We start from the raw sequence: 16415 nt of genomic DNA on the forward strand, positions 1-16415 counted from the left end.
AATTTTCCCAAAAACAGTATTTTGGTGTTTAGAGGTCATAAGACCCACAAGGGACTCTGGATTCCATGGTGGTCCAAATAAATCGTTTAATTAACAGAACTAGTGTGTTATCAATAACACTAACAAATGGTTGACACAACTTTTCGTGTTCCAATTCATATATTGTAAACATATTTACTTTTTTTGATGGAATCAGATTTTTTTTTTAAAAATCACATTTAATTGACAGTCACGCCGAACCACATAAATCTCAAGGGGATCTAAATTCAAAATTCCGTATTGCTTTACAATCTTCCCAAACTCCAGACTCTTTCCCCCCTCTCCCTCCTCCTCCCCTGTTGTGCACATGAAATATCAGATTACACCAGAACCAACTTTTAAAATAATGCAATGAAACCCGCAATCCAGCATCATCGAATGCAATCCTGATTTAGGACGCTCGTAGGGTTGAGATTTCTGTATTTTTTTTTTAAAAAAAAGAAATGAGAAAGACTGGGTCGAGTACAGCGTTTGCAGTTTTGTTATTTTTGTTGGAAGGAAACAGACGCTCTTGGGATTAGCTAAAGGTCCTGGCGCAGTTCCGTGACACACACACAGAGCTCCCATTGTATTAGCCGCTGCTTTGCACATCTCCTAATTTGGATTTACCGGGAAACTCATTTCCTGAGGCTCGAGAAGGAGCGCGAGCTGGAGAGGCGGCAGGGACCGAGTGACTGACGGGCTGACTGGCGGGCGGGCGGACAGCGGCCGCCGCGCGGCTTCTCTATGGCGAGCGGCCGGCGCTGAGGACGATGCCGGGGGGTGGGAAAGAACAGCAACAGCAGCAGCAGCCGCCTCCGCCGCACCACCACCAGCAGCAGCAGCGCAGGGACATGTTGAAGTGCGTGGTGGTCGGGGACGGAGCGGTGGGCAAGACCTGCCTGCTCATGAGTTACGCCAACGACGCCTTCCCCGAGGAGTATGTGCCGACCGTCTTCGACCACTACGCAGGTGAGGGAGGGGCTCCGGCGGCGGCGGCGGCGGGAGGAGAGACTGAGGCCGAGTCCAGACTGCAGGGTGACCTAGAGCCCGAGCCCGAGCTCTTTCCCCCCCCCCCCCCCCCCCCCTCGGGCCGGTTGCACTGGGCTCAGCCTGAACCCGCCTGGCGTGTATGTGTATGTATGTGAGACACCTTTAGGCCGAGGTTGTTTTCAGGGGCCTGACTCCCGGCCCTCGGTGCGGGATGAACCCCCAACCCAGGAAAGGTGGTTGGAGGGGGAGGGAGTTTCTGGGCGAATGCGAACTCACCGACCGGGCAGAGTGAAGGCTTCGCTCCGAGGGGCCGGGTGATGGCTGCACAGTGGATCAGTCAGTCTCACTTGGGTTCGTTACCAGCGCCAGACTTTAGATGTAATGGGTGCAGCTTTTCCTGAAATTAAAGTGACCTCAGAGTAAAGGAATCCGAGGATTCAGTAAAGCGAAGCAGCAGTTTCCGCAAAAAAAAAGTCCTGAAACTCGCTCATGTGGCTCAATTAGTTGCACACTGTATGTACATTCACTGAATCGAGTGATGGGCTCTCCTCCCCCCTCACCCAAGTTTCAACCCAGAACTTGTGTGTGACAAATTATCACACTACAGGCATGCGATGTGCAAATACACATTAGCAAGTTTAACAGTATGGGATCCTTTCCGTACATTTATTTGCGATTATACGGGACTCCTGCACTGTTGTAAACGAACTGCAGCGTCTGAAGCTCATGAGCACTGATTTAAGGAATGGAACTAATGCTTCTCATTAGATTTTCTAATACAGTATCAATTGATCCTAAACCAATATTTTATTTACATTACTCTTCACTGCTTGTGAGGTATTTTTGCTCCTTTTCTTTTTATAATGTCCTTCTACTGCTTCATTGTGATGATCTTTCAAGAATCTACTCTTAATTCAAAATATCTGATAAATTAAAAACATTTGGTACTAAATTATTAATTTTCTATGTTATGTATGTTGCTTAATTTGAATCACTGAACAATTCAAACTTGTTTAGTGCAAAAATTACTTCAAATTATTATCCAACACGTTTTCTCCAGCTCTTAAAACAAAAAAACTATCTGCAGGCTATTAAACCCATTAACTTCTTAGTGATAATGCAGTCACCATGTCTGAATACACATTTACTTGTTGTTCTCGCCTCCCTTTTTGTTTTGTTCAGTCATTTTCCAGTTCTGATGAAAGATCTGAATGCAAAATGTTAACCCTTCTTCGCACTGCAGATGCTGACAAACCTACTGTGTATTTCTAGCATTCCCTTTTTAAAATATATTTTAATATTTTTATTCTTTGAGGGTATATGAGGATTCTAACCATATAACCTTATTAAAGAAGTCGTGGTAACTAGCATTATTTGTCACCAGTGACATTTTCCCCAGAATATATTTTACTGCATAAAGTCAATGGTAATAAATAACAATTATCAAGTTCAGCTCAAGCAGTAAATAATGGGCAAACCTTAATAAGATTGGTACTTGGGTGTCAGCCGTGGCTCAGTGGTAGACTTGAGCATAAAGAGGCTGACACCTCAATGCAGAATTGAGGGAGTGCTGCACTGTTGTTGATGCCATCATTTAAATGAGAGGTTAAACCAAGAGAGGTCTGCCCTCTCAGGTGGACATAAAAGATCCCATGACACTATTCGAAGAGGAGCAGGAGAGTCCTCCCGATGTCCTGGCCCATATTTATCCCTCAACCAAAATAGATTATCTGGTCATTATTTCATTGCCATCTGTGGGACCTTGCTGTGCACAAACTGGCTGCCATGTTTCCCAACATTTCAACATTTCAGAAGTACTTAATTGACTATACATCGCTTTGGGTCGTCCTGAGGTGGGGAAAGGCTCGTTCTTTGTTTCTTACTGAACTTACATTGGTGGACTCATTCTAGTGGCTCTATCTGGTAGATTGCGAGAGAAAAGGCACTATTGCTTCAACAAATATTTTTATAAATCAGTTTATAGTTTATAACAATTCAGGATAGTTCTCTGTTAGCATACTGCTACAAGGAGTTTTTTCTCCCCCCCCCCCCCCCCCCCCAATATATTTTTAAACAAGAGAATTGTTCAGTAGATTGCTCGTCATAGAACCATTTGACTGTGGGTTTGAGTCCCAATGCTATATTTCACAAAAGATCTACTTGCAGTCGCTTGGAGGTCATATTTTAAAAGTTCTTAGGGCACTTGTTTATGCTACTCCTGATTGCCATTGTCTTTTATGTGCCACCTTTTATGAATTTTCAGAAGTTATCATAACTTGCAATAACTTGTAATTACTTTTTAATTTAATTTTTGTGTCTTTTTATCCAACCTTCTCTCTTCTCCTGAAGATGTTGACTCCCTTGCTAGAGTATAGTTGCAATATGCCAGTTCTCTGTACCACGTCCAAATGACCATTCTTCATGTGTGAGCCTCATCGGAGAGTGTCAGTGGATATTGAACTGCAGAAGACGCCACAGCCAAGCCTATCCACAGACATTGACATAGCACCCACTAGCAATGGGGATTGCTAGATCGCAATTGGGCAGGAATCCTGGATGATTTTCTCTTTCCTAACTTGGGGACAATACAGCCAAATTGCAGTGTCCCTATTGTGCCTGTTTTAACCTGTATTTTCTCAAATGTTGGGCTCTCCAGTCAGAAGGACTGCAATTTTGAGCTGCAGATTACCCTATGGGTGCTGCTAATTCTGTTGCTCCTTGATTAGTCAGCAGCATTTAGCAGGGCTGCCAGCAATTTCCCCTCTCTACGATGACGAACTCTGCAGAGATGAGCTGCTACATCCAGTTGCTTATCTGAAAGCGTCTCCTTCTCTACTGATAGGAAGTGTGCAGTTGTAGTGAGGTAACTTATGCCCTGAGAACTCTCAAAACTCACTCCAAATAATGGCATTGCTGACACCTGTGAAAGATAGCCTTGGAACACAAACCCATAGCTAAATGGCTGTGAAGCTGGCAATCTTGCGAGCTATTTGCTTTTTTTAAAGTGGAATTAAAACTTTTAGTTTAGCCCAGCCACTGTACATGCATCTAATTTGAGAAAAAGCAAAAGATACAGGATGTGCTGATCAAGGGTTGGGTTTGGTGCCAAACACAATATGCTTTTGTTCTTGAAATGACATCAGATTTTATTGGGTGGGACAACTGCCCATTGTATTGTTGTAGTTTCTGATTTGACCTTGAATATAAAATTCATTTTATTTTTAACTAGTATCTGTGTAAATGAACTGTAGATGTTTAATTGATACAAATAGCTTGGGATTTTTTCATTAAGAGAAATAGGTGGGCATTACTGTCTAAGATGGCCCATATATGCAGAATAATGCATAATACAGTGTAGGATAACACACAACACAGTGTACAAAGCTATGATGCATCAAGTGATTTATCTTTGCCTTATTAACCCCGAGATGTGTTACTGCTTGGACTACGCTACAGAACAAGTTATTCTTTTATTGAAATGTTTTCTGTTACTTTTTGCTGGTGGGAGTGTTACAGGAGTTACCATATGGCAAGCTTCCACTTGTGTGCAATGTGATTAGGATGGAATTGATACTGTGATTTAATTTACTGACTAGTTCCATGTGTTCAAGTCCTCTGCCTGTTAATGTAATGCTGTACGGCTGCTGGCCTTTGGTTCCTGGGTTTTCCTGTTAAATGTTTGTTTCACACTAACGTTACTATTAAATGCTCCAATTTAAAATATGTAAAATGCCGAGGCCCCGTGAACTGTTGTAGTGAATATGGTGTGTAAATAGAAGAATATCCAGCTTTGGGTGCAGCATAAATTTTTTGTTCTACAGATGTTGCATGTAAAATTTGAGAGCAATAGCTGGTTTCTTATTTTATTCCCTTTGGAGTGTAAACATTGGATTTGCATTCCATTAGTGTGAAGCATGCTGTTTATAGTATAATCTCAATTGGTTAAAATCCAACAACTATAATAAATCACTGCTTCAGTGAAAGTGAAATAATTTAATTTACACAACCAACATATTGTATATTTTTAGAAGGCTACTGTCTAAATGGTATAGTAAGACAGAAGCTGCATTTTGACATATTTTACAGTAACTCACTGTACAGCTATTATGAAAGTGGTATTGTTAAATGTATTCAAAACTGGATTAATTACTCATTCTTGTACTAATGGAAGTCAAAGTAATAATGCCAGGACAAAGTAGCAGTTCAGATTCCACTGTTAATATTGCATAGAATTACATAGAATGTACAGCACAAAGGGGGCCATTTGGCCCATCATGCCTGTGCCGGCTCTTTGAAAGAGCTATCCCACTTAGTCCCACACCCCAGCTTTTTCTCCATAACCCTGCAAATTAGTCCTCTTCAAGTACATGTCTAATTGCCTTTTGAAAGTTCCTATGGCATCTGGTTCCACCATCCCATCAGGAAGAGCGTTCCAGATCTTAACCACCCTCTGTGAAAAAATTTCTTCTCATTTCCCCTCTAGTTTGTTTGCCAATTATTTTAAATCTATGACCTCTGGTAATGGACCAACTTGATAGAGCAAGTAGCGACAAATTGTTTCCTGCATCAAAACCCTTCATAATTTTGAATACCTCTATTAGGTATTAACATTCTCTGCTTTAAGGAGAACAATCATTTATAGAAGGAATATCCTTCTATTCCTTTCTCCCTCGTGTGTTTATCTAGCTTCCCCTTAAATGTGTCTATGTTAGTCGCCTCAACTATTTGTGGTAGCATGTTCCACATTCCAACTACTCTCTGGTTAAAGGAGTTTCTCTTGAATTCCCTATTGGATTTATTAGTGATGATCTTATATTTATGGCCCCTAGTTCTGGTCTCCCTCGCAAGTGGAAACATCTTCTCTATGTGAACCCTATCAAACCCTTTCATAATCTTAAAGACCTCTATCAGGATACCCCTCAGATTTCTCTTTTCTAGAGAAATCTTTCCTGATAGGTATAACCTCAATTCTAGTATCATCTTAGTAAATCTTTTTTTTGCAACTCCTCCACAGCCTCTGTATCCTTTTTATAACATGTTCACAGTACTCCATGTGGTCTAACCAAGGTTCTATACAAGTTTAACATAACTTCTCTGCTTTTCAATTCTATCCCTCTAGACGGCTCACCACCACCTTCTCGAGGGCAATTAGGGATGGGCAATAAATGCTGGCCTCGCCAGCGACGCCCACACCCCGTGAATGAATTTTTAAAAAATCAACCTCAGTGCTATGGCCTTATTGACCTGCGTTGCTACTTTGTGATTTGTGTATCTGACCCTCAGATTCCTCTGCCCCATTTAGACTGTTGTTATCCAAGCAGTATGTGGCCCCTTATTCTTCCTACCAAAATGTAATACCTCACACGTATCTATATTGAAATTCATTTGCCAATTACACGCCCATTCTGCAAGTTTATTAATGTCTTCCTGTATTTTGTCACAGTCCTCCTCTGTATTAACTATACCCCGCCACCCCCCGCCCCCCGCCCCCCCCCCCCCCCATTTGGTGTCGTCCACAAATTTTGAAATTGTACTTTTGATTCCTGAGTCTAAATCGTTTATGGAAATGGTGAACGACAGTGATCCCACCACTGATCCTTGTGGAACACCACTTCCCACCTTTTGCCAGTCTGAGTAACTACTTTTAACCCCTACTCTCTGTTTTCTGTTTTGTAGCCAGCTTGCTATCCATTCGGCCACTTGTTCCCTGACTCCACATGCTCTGACCTTAGTCATTAGTCTACGGTGCGATACCTTTTCAAAGACCTTTGAAAATCCAAATATATTACATCTACTGAATTACCCTTGTCTACACTTTCTGTTACTTCTTCATAGAATTCAATAAGGTTGGTAAAGTATGACCTTCCCTTTTGAAATCCATGCTGACTATTCTTTATTATATAGCTAGCTTCTTATTGTACAAATATGCTAACTATTATGGGATTTTGCTCTCAATTTTGAGGAAGACCACAACAACATTTTAGCACTACTTCTATAAACTTCATAGAAATGTTCTACTCAGGGTCAGCAATTTCATCCAATGAGTAGCTGAGCCATACAGGCCAGAAGAGACCAATGTTCAATCTATAGTCAATGCTGATTTAGCTGATCTTAGCCAAGGCAGTAGTACACTGTTACAATTGGCATCATCATCCCAGGGTTAGGGAAGAAAAAAACAGCTTGGGTTCCTGTTCCTGGGACTTCATGTGTGAATGACGAGCCAGGGTACGATCAACTTTGGCTGTGATGACGCCTGGGGTCAAATCGCCTACTGAACTTGCAGTTCAAGCTCGCGCGTGAAGAACAAGGTATCGGAGGGTGATTGGCACCCGTGGAACCATACACCAGGAAGTTGTCACTGCCTTTGGGAGATGAAAGGATGGGGAAAAAAAACTGGTGTGCAAAAGAAGGAAAAAGGTCTAGTGCAATATGAGCAGTGAGTATGTCATAATATTTCCCTTCACTGTTGACCTAATTTGCTTTGTATAACTTTAAGTTGAGTATAAGACAAGGTAACAAAGTTACTGATTCATGCTGTGGTTCTTAATATAGTTTGCTTAATTGAAAGGCTGACTTGACAAAGTAGGTCCATGGGCCAGATTCTATTTCCCAAAATGTTCTCTCCAGGTGCTATTGTGACATTTTCTCGTGGCTATTTCCTTACACTGGCAGTCCATTAGGAACCTTGTTAGCATTTATTGAAGAATATTCTGGAGTAATTCAAATCAACATTAAAAACATTGGGCATTTCAAAAAATTATATATAAAGTTTATGCAAAACAATTAATGTGGACTAAATATGAGAATCCTTCAACCCCCTCCAAGCAAAAGTCAACCTATTTTGGTCAAGACTTATTACATGTGTTTTTAAAGAATAGTTCAGCAAATTCAGTTTTATTTTCAGTTGGTCAACAATCAAGAATGTTGTCTGAGTTTACTGAATATAAAAGGGAGGGATGGAATCATGGGATAAGGTGCTGTAAGTTGACATATGGCATTGGGATTAAATTTAATTGTTCCTTAGCTGATTGACATTGACCATGATGTATAATTACTGCATGTGATAAATCACACAACCTGAGAGAGCAGGAAAGTATTGCAACTCCATGTGAGTGGATCAGCACAGATGTATTACTCATCTCAGAATGCCTACAGCAGATCCAACCAAATAATTTTTGTGACTACATCCAGTTTCCTTTTCGGTCTTTCATTATTTTTCAATTTGGGTAATGTGATTCTGAGAGAAATTTGATGGCTTAGTTGCTGGAATACAAATCAATTTTCATTATGTAAGTATTATACTGAGGAAGCAGATTTGAAAGCAATTGTATGCCACAAAACTTGTAAAAATGCTGAAAATTGTGATCACACCTATTATCCCTTTGGAAGTGTCTATTGTACCTTCAGAGGAAATTCATTGAAAACATTATTGCCACCATAGAAAATTACACTATTAATCATTTAATCAAAAATTCAGAGTTAATTTTAGTGTTTATTATTCTCTAGTAATGTACCGCATTGTATTTAGCTGACACCAATAGTATCGGACAGTAGCGTTGTCCATTTGTGTGATGAAGTTTGTTTTTGTTTATTTTTCAAAGAAATGTTCAACTTAATGTTAAATAAATGACCATAATTCTATTAGTACGTAAATTCAAATTCAGTTATCTGAATCAACTCACCCTTTCATGTGCTTTATAACATTCCCCTGACTTTAGTGTGCAAACATCAGCACATTTCTGTTAAATATTTAATGATATGGAATCTAATTTACCCAGACCCATGAGACTAACCATTTTCAAAGTTATGAATATTTTGTGTCTGAGTGTCAACTTTTGTTCACCTAGTAAATGTTTCAAATTAAAATGAAATCATGAAGGCAAAATGAAAAATAATTGGTGTTGCAGTGAATATTTTCAAACCAGCAGCATTCTAATAAAGGTTGTAGTGCATTTGTTTTATAAAATGCAAAGGAGAGTGAATGTTTCCTAACGCTAGTTCACACCTAAACATTTTGAGAGCCAGCAGTGTATTATTTGCATCTAGCCTACCTCATATTCTTAGTTTTGTCAAAGAGTAGTATTGTTCAGTATGCATACTCTCCAATAATTGTACAGTATATAATCAATTTTTTAAAAAGAATTTGTCGTCATGAATTGACACTTGCAACATACTTGAATTGGTTCCAGTTGTGCTTCCTGAAATTGTGCTCTTTATTTTTAGAAACCATAATTCTGGTCCCATTTTCTAACCTTTTCTTACAATGGGGACATCATATCCTGTTTGTGCTGTAGTTGTGCTAATTCGAGTAAAATGTAGTTCATGCTATGTGGGACACCCCACATCGCTGTTCAGTACATTAATATTTTTCTGGCAGTGCTAAATGTTGACAAATCAATCCAATATGAATTTGAGCTACAAAGTTAAATTAAAGTGTTTTTCAGTTATTTACGGCCGTTGTGATTAACCTCTGTAAATTAATAAATGACATCCCACTTTCCTGATACTGTATGTATCTAAAATGTTAATGATTTGACCTAATTCTCCTGAAAGTATCCAAGTTGTCTTTAGAATAGTAAAGCTGGCAGGGACAATTTATACTGCTCAGTAACATAAGAGCAGCGCTGTTCTACAATAAACTATTCAAACATTCTATCATATGTTGTTGGTATTAGAATATTCAGGGCACTAGAAGCAATTGATAGAAAGTTAATTGATAGTCCAGGAACCAACTTGTGAAAAATGGTGAGGCTTAAAAATGTTCCTTTGGCTTTGCTGTGCCACACAAACATCTCAAATCTGTTCTGCAAGTTGGGGGTAGGGGCTGGGGACTGAAGGAATGGTGCTATGGCTTCAAATTTAACCGGTCTTGACTCCAGGACTAAAAATAAAGATTCTTTTATAGAATCATAGCATTTTACAGCACAGAAGGAGGCCATTCTACCCATTACTCTGCATCAGATCTCTGAAAGCATTACCAATCAGGCCCACTTCGCTTTTAATGGCTATTATAGATTCTACTTCCACCACTGATTCCATTTTCTAACAACTTTCTGCATAAAAAATTCTAACCGCTCTGATCTTTATTCCTCGCAAATGGTTCCCTCGCCTCAGGCACTGATCTTTGAAAACCACTGTCATCATCCCTTTAAAAAAACGAAACAAGGACTTCTCCTCCCATCACCTCAGGTGTCACCCAAGCATCCATCTCTTCTTCCTCACTTACGTGCTGCCCCTTGGAAACATCATCTACATCTACAGTTAGCTTCCATGATGACGCCCAGCTCTACCTCTCCACCACCTCTCTGAGTCCTTCCACAACCTCTGTGCTCGTCCAACATCTACGGGTAAATTTTAACGTCGAGCCTGGAAGAAAGTGGGCGGCGGGAGGGGGATTTCCGGAAGTATGGATTTCCTAGACACCCTTACTATTTTGATGTAAGGACGTCTTTCAGTTTTTTTCAGTAGGTTTCCCACCCGACAGCCAGTTAGATTGACAGGCTGGCCGTCAGTTGGACAGGAGAGCAGCCGGGGAGTGGATGCCAGCAGGTAAGTCTTAGATCGGGGGGTGTGGGTCAGTCATCGGAGGGGTGGGCTGGACATGGGGGTCGGTGTTCATCGGGGGAGGGCGTCATCGGGGTCAGCTATCATTGTGGGGGATCGGTCATCAGGGGCTCAGTCATGGGGGTGGTTAGACATCAGGGGGGCCGATCAGAGTCTCAGTCGTGAGGGGGTGGGTGTCAAGATTGTGGGGGGGCTGGAGATCGTGTGTGGGATCGCGGCAGGTAGGCTTGTTGGGCCTGGAGGAAACACTCCTCCGGGCCACAAGCAGTGCAATAAAGGCAACTTACCTGTGGATCTGAGCCTTCTTGCCTCCTCTTGTGTGGCATGCAGCAGAAAGTCTAGGAATCCTGGCCCCAGGAGTTAAAAAAAATAAAAATGCTGTTAAATGGAGGTCTGCAGCCTCCTTGAAAGATTTTACTGACCGACCTGTCTCCTGAGAGCAGGTTGGTTGCCCGCCCCTCGACCCACCTCTGTTAAAACCGGTTGGTGTTGGGTTTACTTTTTTTTACAATTTTTACCTTTCCACCTGCCCCCAACCCACCTGTTCATGAGTTTAAAATTAAAATTTACCCCCTAGTCTTGGAAGACCAAAGCCATCGATCGTCTTCAGCCCACGCCACAAACTCTGTACCCTCGTTACTGACTCCATCCACCTCCCTTATCACTGTCTCAGGCTGAACCAGACTGTTCAACCTTGAGCTGAATTTCCAACCTCATATCTTCTTCAGCGCAAAGACCGCCTACTTCCACCTACAAAACATCAACTGCCTCTTCCAATACCTCATCCATTTGCTCATTCATGCCTTTGTCACCTCCAGACTTGATTATTCCAATAATCTCCTGGCTGGTCTCCGATTCTCCATGTTCCATAAACTCCAGTTCTACTAAATTTTTGCTGATATACTATCCCTTACCAAGTCCCACTCATCGATCATCGCATCCTCACTGACCTACATTGACTCTCTTCTTCCAATCCCTCAAATTTACAACTTTCGTCCTTGTGTTTAAATCCCTCCATGGCCTCCCCCTCCCCCACTGAAAATATCTTCAAGGAATGTTTATAGACAGTAAGTAACAACATTTTTTTGGTGCGGGGTGGGGGAATGTATTTTTTTATATATAGGTGAAGGAATTCAGACAAAAATACATTGTTATTCTTGACAATTTGTCCAATAGTTGGACCCTCACTTTAAATCATAATTCAGAACTCTACCTGAAATTCTCAGAAGTTGAAACAAATTTCCACCTATTCAATGGATTCTGCCAATTTGTTCCTAAAACCCCAAGCATGTATTAAATTTCATTTATCTTTTGAAAATCTATGTTTCTTCTGAGTTAGTTTGGAGAAAATAAAATGATTCAAGTGTAAAATCATTTCAGAAAGAGTTGCTCAAGATACTACATGCAGATAAAGTATTTTAAAATACTGTACACTTATGGTACATGCTTAAACTTACGAAAACATTCAAATCTCAAGCATATATTAAATACACTTTTTTGGAAACTTATCACTTTTTTTAAAGGAGAAAATACAGTTGAAATATATATTTCCCTGGGTATAGTATTTGACTGCAGTTGGCAAATGTTTGTCAGTTAGTCCAGATTCGCTGCTAAATATATCTGGGTGGCCTCAGTTTGCTAATTAACAATCAGATATTGAATCAGCAAAAAAAAGGTTATTTGTGTTTTCCTGTAAATTGGTGCCCAAGACAGTCTTTTTGCCAATTTAAAACATAACACTCGAATTTAAAATTCTGAACTTTTTATAATGTTAACTTAGGGTTAATGGAGAGGATTGATGAGGGTAATGTGGTTGATGTTGTGTATATGGACTTAGAAAAGGCATTTGATAAAGCACCACGTAATCGACTTGTTAGCAAAATTAAATCCCGTGGGATTACAGGGACAGTGGCAGCGTGGATACAAAATTGGCCAAGGGACAGAAAGCAGAGAGTAGTGGTGAACGGTTGTTTTTCAGACTGGAGGGCAGTATGCATTGGTGTTCCTCGGGCGTCGATATTAGGACCACTGCTCTCTTTGATATTCGTTAGTGACCTGGGCTTGGGTATAGAGGGCATAATTTCAAAGTTTGCAGATGACACGAAACTCAGAAATGTAGTAAACAGCTTGAAGGATAGTAACAGACTTCAGGGGGACATAGACAGACTGGTGAATTGGGCAGACACATGGCAGATGAAATTTAATGCAGAGAAGTGTGAAGTGATACATTTTGGTTGGAAGAATGAGGAGCGGCAATATAAACTAAATGGTACAATTTTAAAGGGGGTGCAGGAATGGAGAGACCCGGGGTGCACATATACAAATCTTTGAAGGTGGCAGGACAAGTTGAGAAGGCTGTTTTTTTTTTAAAAAGCATATGGGATCCTGGGCTTTAATAGAGACATAGGGTACAAAAGCAAGGAAGTTATGTTGAACCTTTTTAAAACACTGGTTAGGCCTCAGCTGGAGTATTGTGTTCAATTCGGCACCATACTTTAGAAAGGACATCAAGGCCTTAGAGAGGGTGCAGAGGAGATTTATTAGCATGATACCAGGGATGGGGGACTTCAGTTATGTGGAGAGACTGGAGAAGCTGGGGTTGTTCTCCTTGGAACAGAGAAGGTTAAGAGGAGATTTGATAGAGGTGTTCAAAATCATGAATGGCTTTGATAGAGTAAATAAGAAGAAACTGTTTCCAGTGGCAGAAGGGTCGGTAACCAGAGGGCACAAATTTAAGATGATCGGCAAAAAAGCCAGAGGCACCATGAGGACACTTTTTTTTATGCATGATCAGGAATGCACTGCTTGAAAGGGTGGTGGAAGCAGTTTCAATAGTAACTTTCAAAAGAGAATTGGATAAATACTTTAAGGGAAAAAATTTACAGGGCTATGGGGAAAGAGCGGGGGAATGGGAATAATTGGGTAGCTCTTTCAAAGAGCCGGTACAGGTACAATGGGCCGAATGGTTTCCTCCTGAGCTGTACCTACTATGATAATAGCTTATCATTGGTTATTCATTGTGTTGCACTCGTGTTTGTGGTTAAATTGGCCTTGTTGACTAATGTAAGACATCTGACACTGCAGACAGAAATACCGACAAACAATGTTTTTTTTAAAAAAGCTAAATTGGTTCAAACTGTAAACTAGCTAGCTGGAATCTGTAGACTCTCACATGACATGCCTGCCACAAAGATGGCCTTAACTGCAGTCTATCACATCAGAAGACACTGTGTTCCAAACTCCTGGTGTTTTTTCACTAAATTACAAGTGTAATTGTTTGTGTTCTAAATAAATAGAAAATGCTATACTTATCCTTTTGTAAAATATTATATATTTAAAATTGTACAAATTATATAAGCACAGGGGTTGCCCACTAAAGCTCACCGTTTTGTTTTCATACTTTAATGGATGACAGTCTGTGACTATTTCTATTGGACTTGTGTAGAATTTTTTTTATAGAGATGACAGCACATTCTGCAATGTTATAGGAAAAAAGGTCATGATATCTAATATATTAAAGCTACTACAGTGATGGCATCATAAATTGCTGGAGTTGAGCTTTAACAGTTCATGAAGATCATTTGAATACTAAGATGTGTTGCAGCTTTGAAACTAGTTTTTCTTTATTTTGTACATAACATGTACAGACTTACTGGCTTTACTTTGTGGTACTGATGGCACTGAACCTTTCTGAGGAGTTTCATGCTGACTGGGAACTGACTGGGGAGGGCAAGAGTTGGTGCTTTATCATGGGAATAGATTAGCATTCACTGTACTCTGACGTCCAAACCTGACAAGTGATAAAATGACCTTGTGACTCCTACCACATATTCCAAACTTTTATTTACTAATTCAGTGTCTTGTATATGTGTGTTATATATGCTACATTTGCTCTGATGTTATGCAATATTTAATCAAAAATTGCATAACGTCAAGCCCACATGTTGTTTATCGCACCAGGAACTATATGACATTGATTTGCAACTTGATTTATTTCCATGTGTCTGCGTGTATAATCATTTCTGCAGCCTGCAAGTGAAATTAAATTCTATGGTGGCATATGAATATATCTTAGGACATGGTCTTTGCAGGATGTCGAAGGGCACTAGTTTTGGTTCATAGGAGACTGGGAGGATCGAAGTGGGAACATATCCAGGTGAGAAAGAAGAGGGAAAGTGAAGGAGTAAACATTAAGAAAAGAAAACCATGTGCAGCCAAACAAGTGGAGAAAGGAATGAGCTCGGAGAAGCATAGACAGACTTGGAGTCAGTAACTGAAAGAGCAAAGATAAATGGAAATAAACATGCAAGTTTTATAGGCCTTTAATTCACTTTACTGTCTCTTTGAAGTTATTATGTAACTAGTGCTTAATGTTTTTGATTTCTTCATTTGTTGTCTGTGGGAACTTAATTTTTCCCCCATGTAGTATGAAAGTGGAAAAGTGGAGTGGCTTTAGTTCATTTGCAGAGTTTGTGTCTGCAGAATATTCAGAACAATATGTGTGGCAGCAATGTCTGGTTTCTGTGGCTTTTTTTCTCCTTTACTAGTTTGGATGATATTGTTAAAGCCTTCAATCTTGATTCTGTGTGGTTTTTTTTGATGGAGAGATGTGTTTACAAAGGGAATTTTAGAGCATGAGACCGAGGCAACTGAAGGCATGGCAACCAATGATAGGATGATGGAGGGAGAGGAGGCACAAGTATGACCTACAGCTGTCTAATGTTTATGCCACACCTTACCTTTTGTAACTTCACCTTTATTCCTTCAACTATCAACTTTTTTGTCCTCATTTTAATTCTGGTTTAACTTGCATATCTCCCCCACTGCTGTAGCATACTCATAGATGCTCGGTTTCCCCTTTTATAGCAAACACTCCTTTTCCTCAACAGCTCTAAGCTCTATTGCCATTTTTATACTACCACTGTTTCAGTTTGAATTCCAGGGAACTCGCACCCATAAGCTGGCATCGCAAGTTTACACTAAATCTAGCTATCTAATCCTGGCAAAAGAATCATAGACCTAGTTTTCCACCTGTCTACGATTCTACTGCCTGGATGAGAGAACCAGATTTGATAGTTTAGTGTAAATGACAGGAGCTGGGTGCTGATCTCCAAAGTAAAACAGCACCGTATATAAGCAGCTTTAATAGCCCAAAATCAGCTCCTATATCTGGATAGGCCTTCTTAGCATGTTTCTCATACTCCCGAATAGATGCAAGAAAAAGTGTCATCCATTAAGCAATCCTCACTTTCCATTGCACCTTTTCTTATCTTGATTTTATTCATACTAACATTATCGATGCTGTTTTGAACTTGTTCCTCTTAAATACCAGATGCTCCTTTGGGATAGGGAGGCAAGTGACTTCTCTTTGGAGTCAAGTTGGCTCAAAGATGGCATACCTGGTGATGGAAGATTGGAACCGAGGCCATCCATTTGACAGATTCACTAATCTGATACCTGAACCAGGCAGCACCACAGTACTCTATGGTGCTATTTATTGTTGACTAGCCAGCCTGTCTCAATGGTAGGATCTAGAGCAGTGGCCTTGTCATTGGGGGCTGGAATAATTTCCATTCCCCTCCAGATAATCCTGTACGTCATTACTGTAAGGACACTGGGATCAATACCCTGAAAAGAATATTAATTAAGGACGCCTGACATTTCCTTAACCCTTCACCGTAACTCCTAGGAATCGTCTGGGGTTTGCCACCCAGTTTTTGCCTAGAAGTTAATGATGCCTAAATTTGGCTTATCTAGAATCATAGAAAGTTACGGCACAAGAAGGAGGCTATTCGGCCCATCGTGCCCGTACCAGCCGAAAAAGAGCTATCCAGCTTAAT

General features: G+C 40.4%; 1 protein-coding gene across 3 annotated transcripts in view; it reads left to right on the forward strand.

The window, feature by feature from the left end:
• Window positions 1-551: 551 nt before the first annotated feature.
• LOC137326630 (rho-related GTP-binding protein RhoJ-like) overlaps window positions 552-16415 on the forward strand; it is a 45092-nt gene continuing 29228 nt past the window's right edge. For 2 of the 3 annotated variants that reach the window (XR_010964249.1, XM_067991918.1), the window contains exon 1: window positions 555-990. Coding sequence is in view for 2 of the 3 variants with exons in the window: in XM_067991918.1 (XP_067848019.1) it covers window positions 792-990 (199 nt within the window). In the remaining variant the exon portion in view is untranslated. Of the gene's footprint in view, window positions 991-16415 lie in introns of all 3 variants that reach the window. The other variant, XM_067991919.1, reaches the window with a different exon arrangement.

This window comes from Heptranchias perlo, chromosome 10, assembly GCF_035084215.1.
Source record: "Heptranchias perlo isolate sHepPer1 chromosome 10, sHepPer1.hap1, whole genome shotgun sequence".
In the NCBI taxonomy this organism is placed as follows: domain Eukaryota; kingdom Metazoa; phylum Chordata; class Chondrichthyes; order Hexanchiformes; family Hexanchidae; genus Heptranchias; species Heptranchias perlo.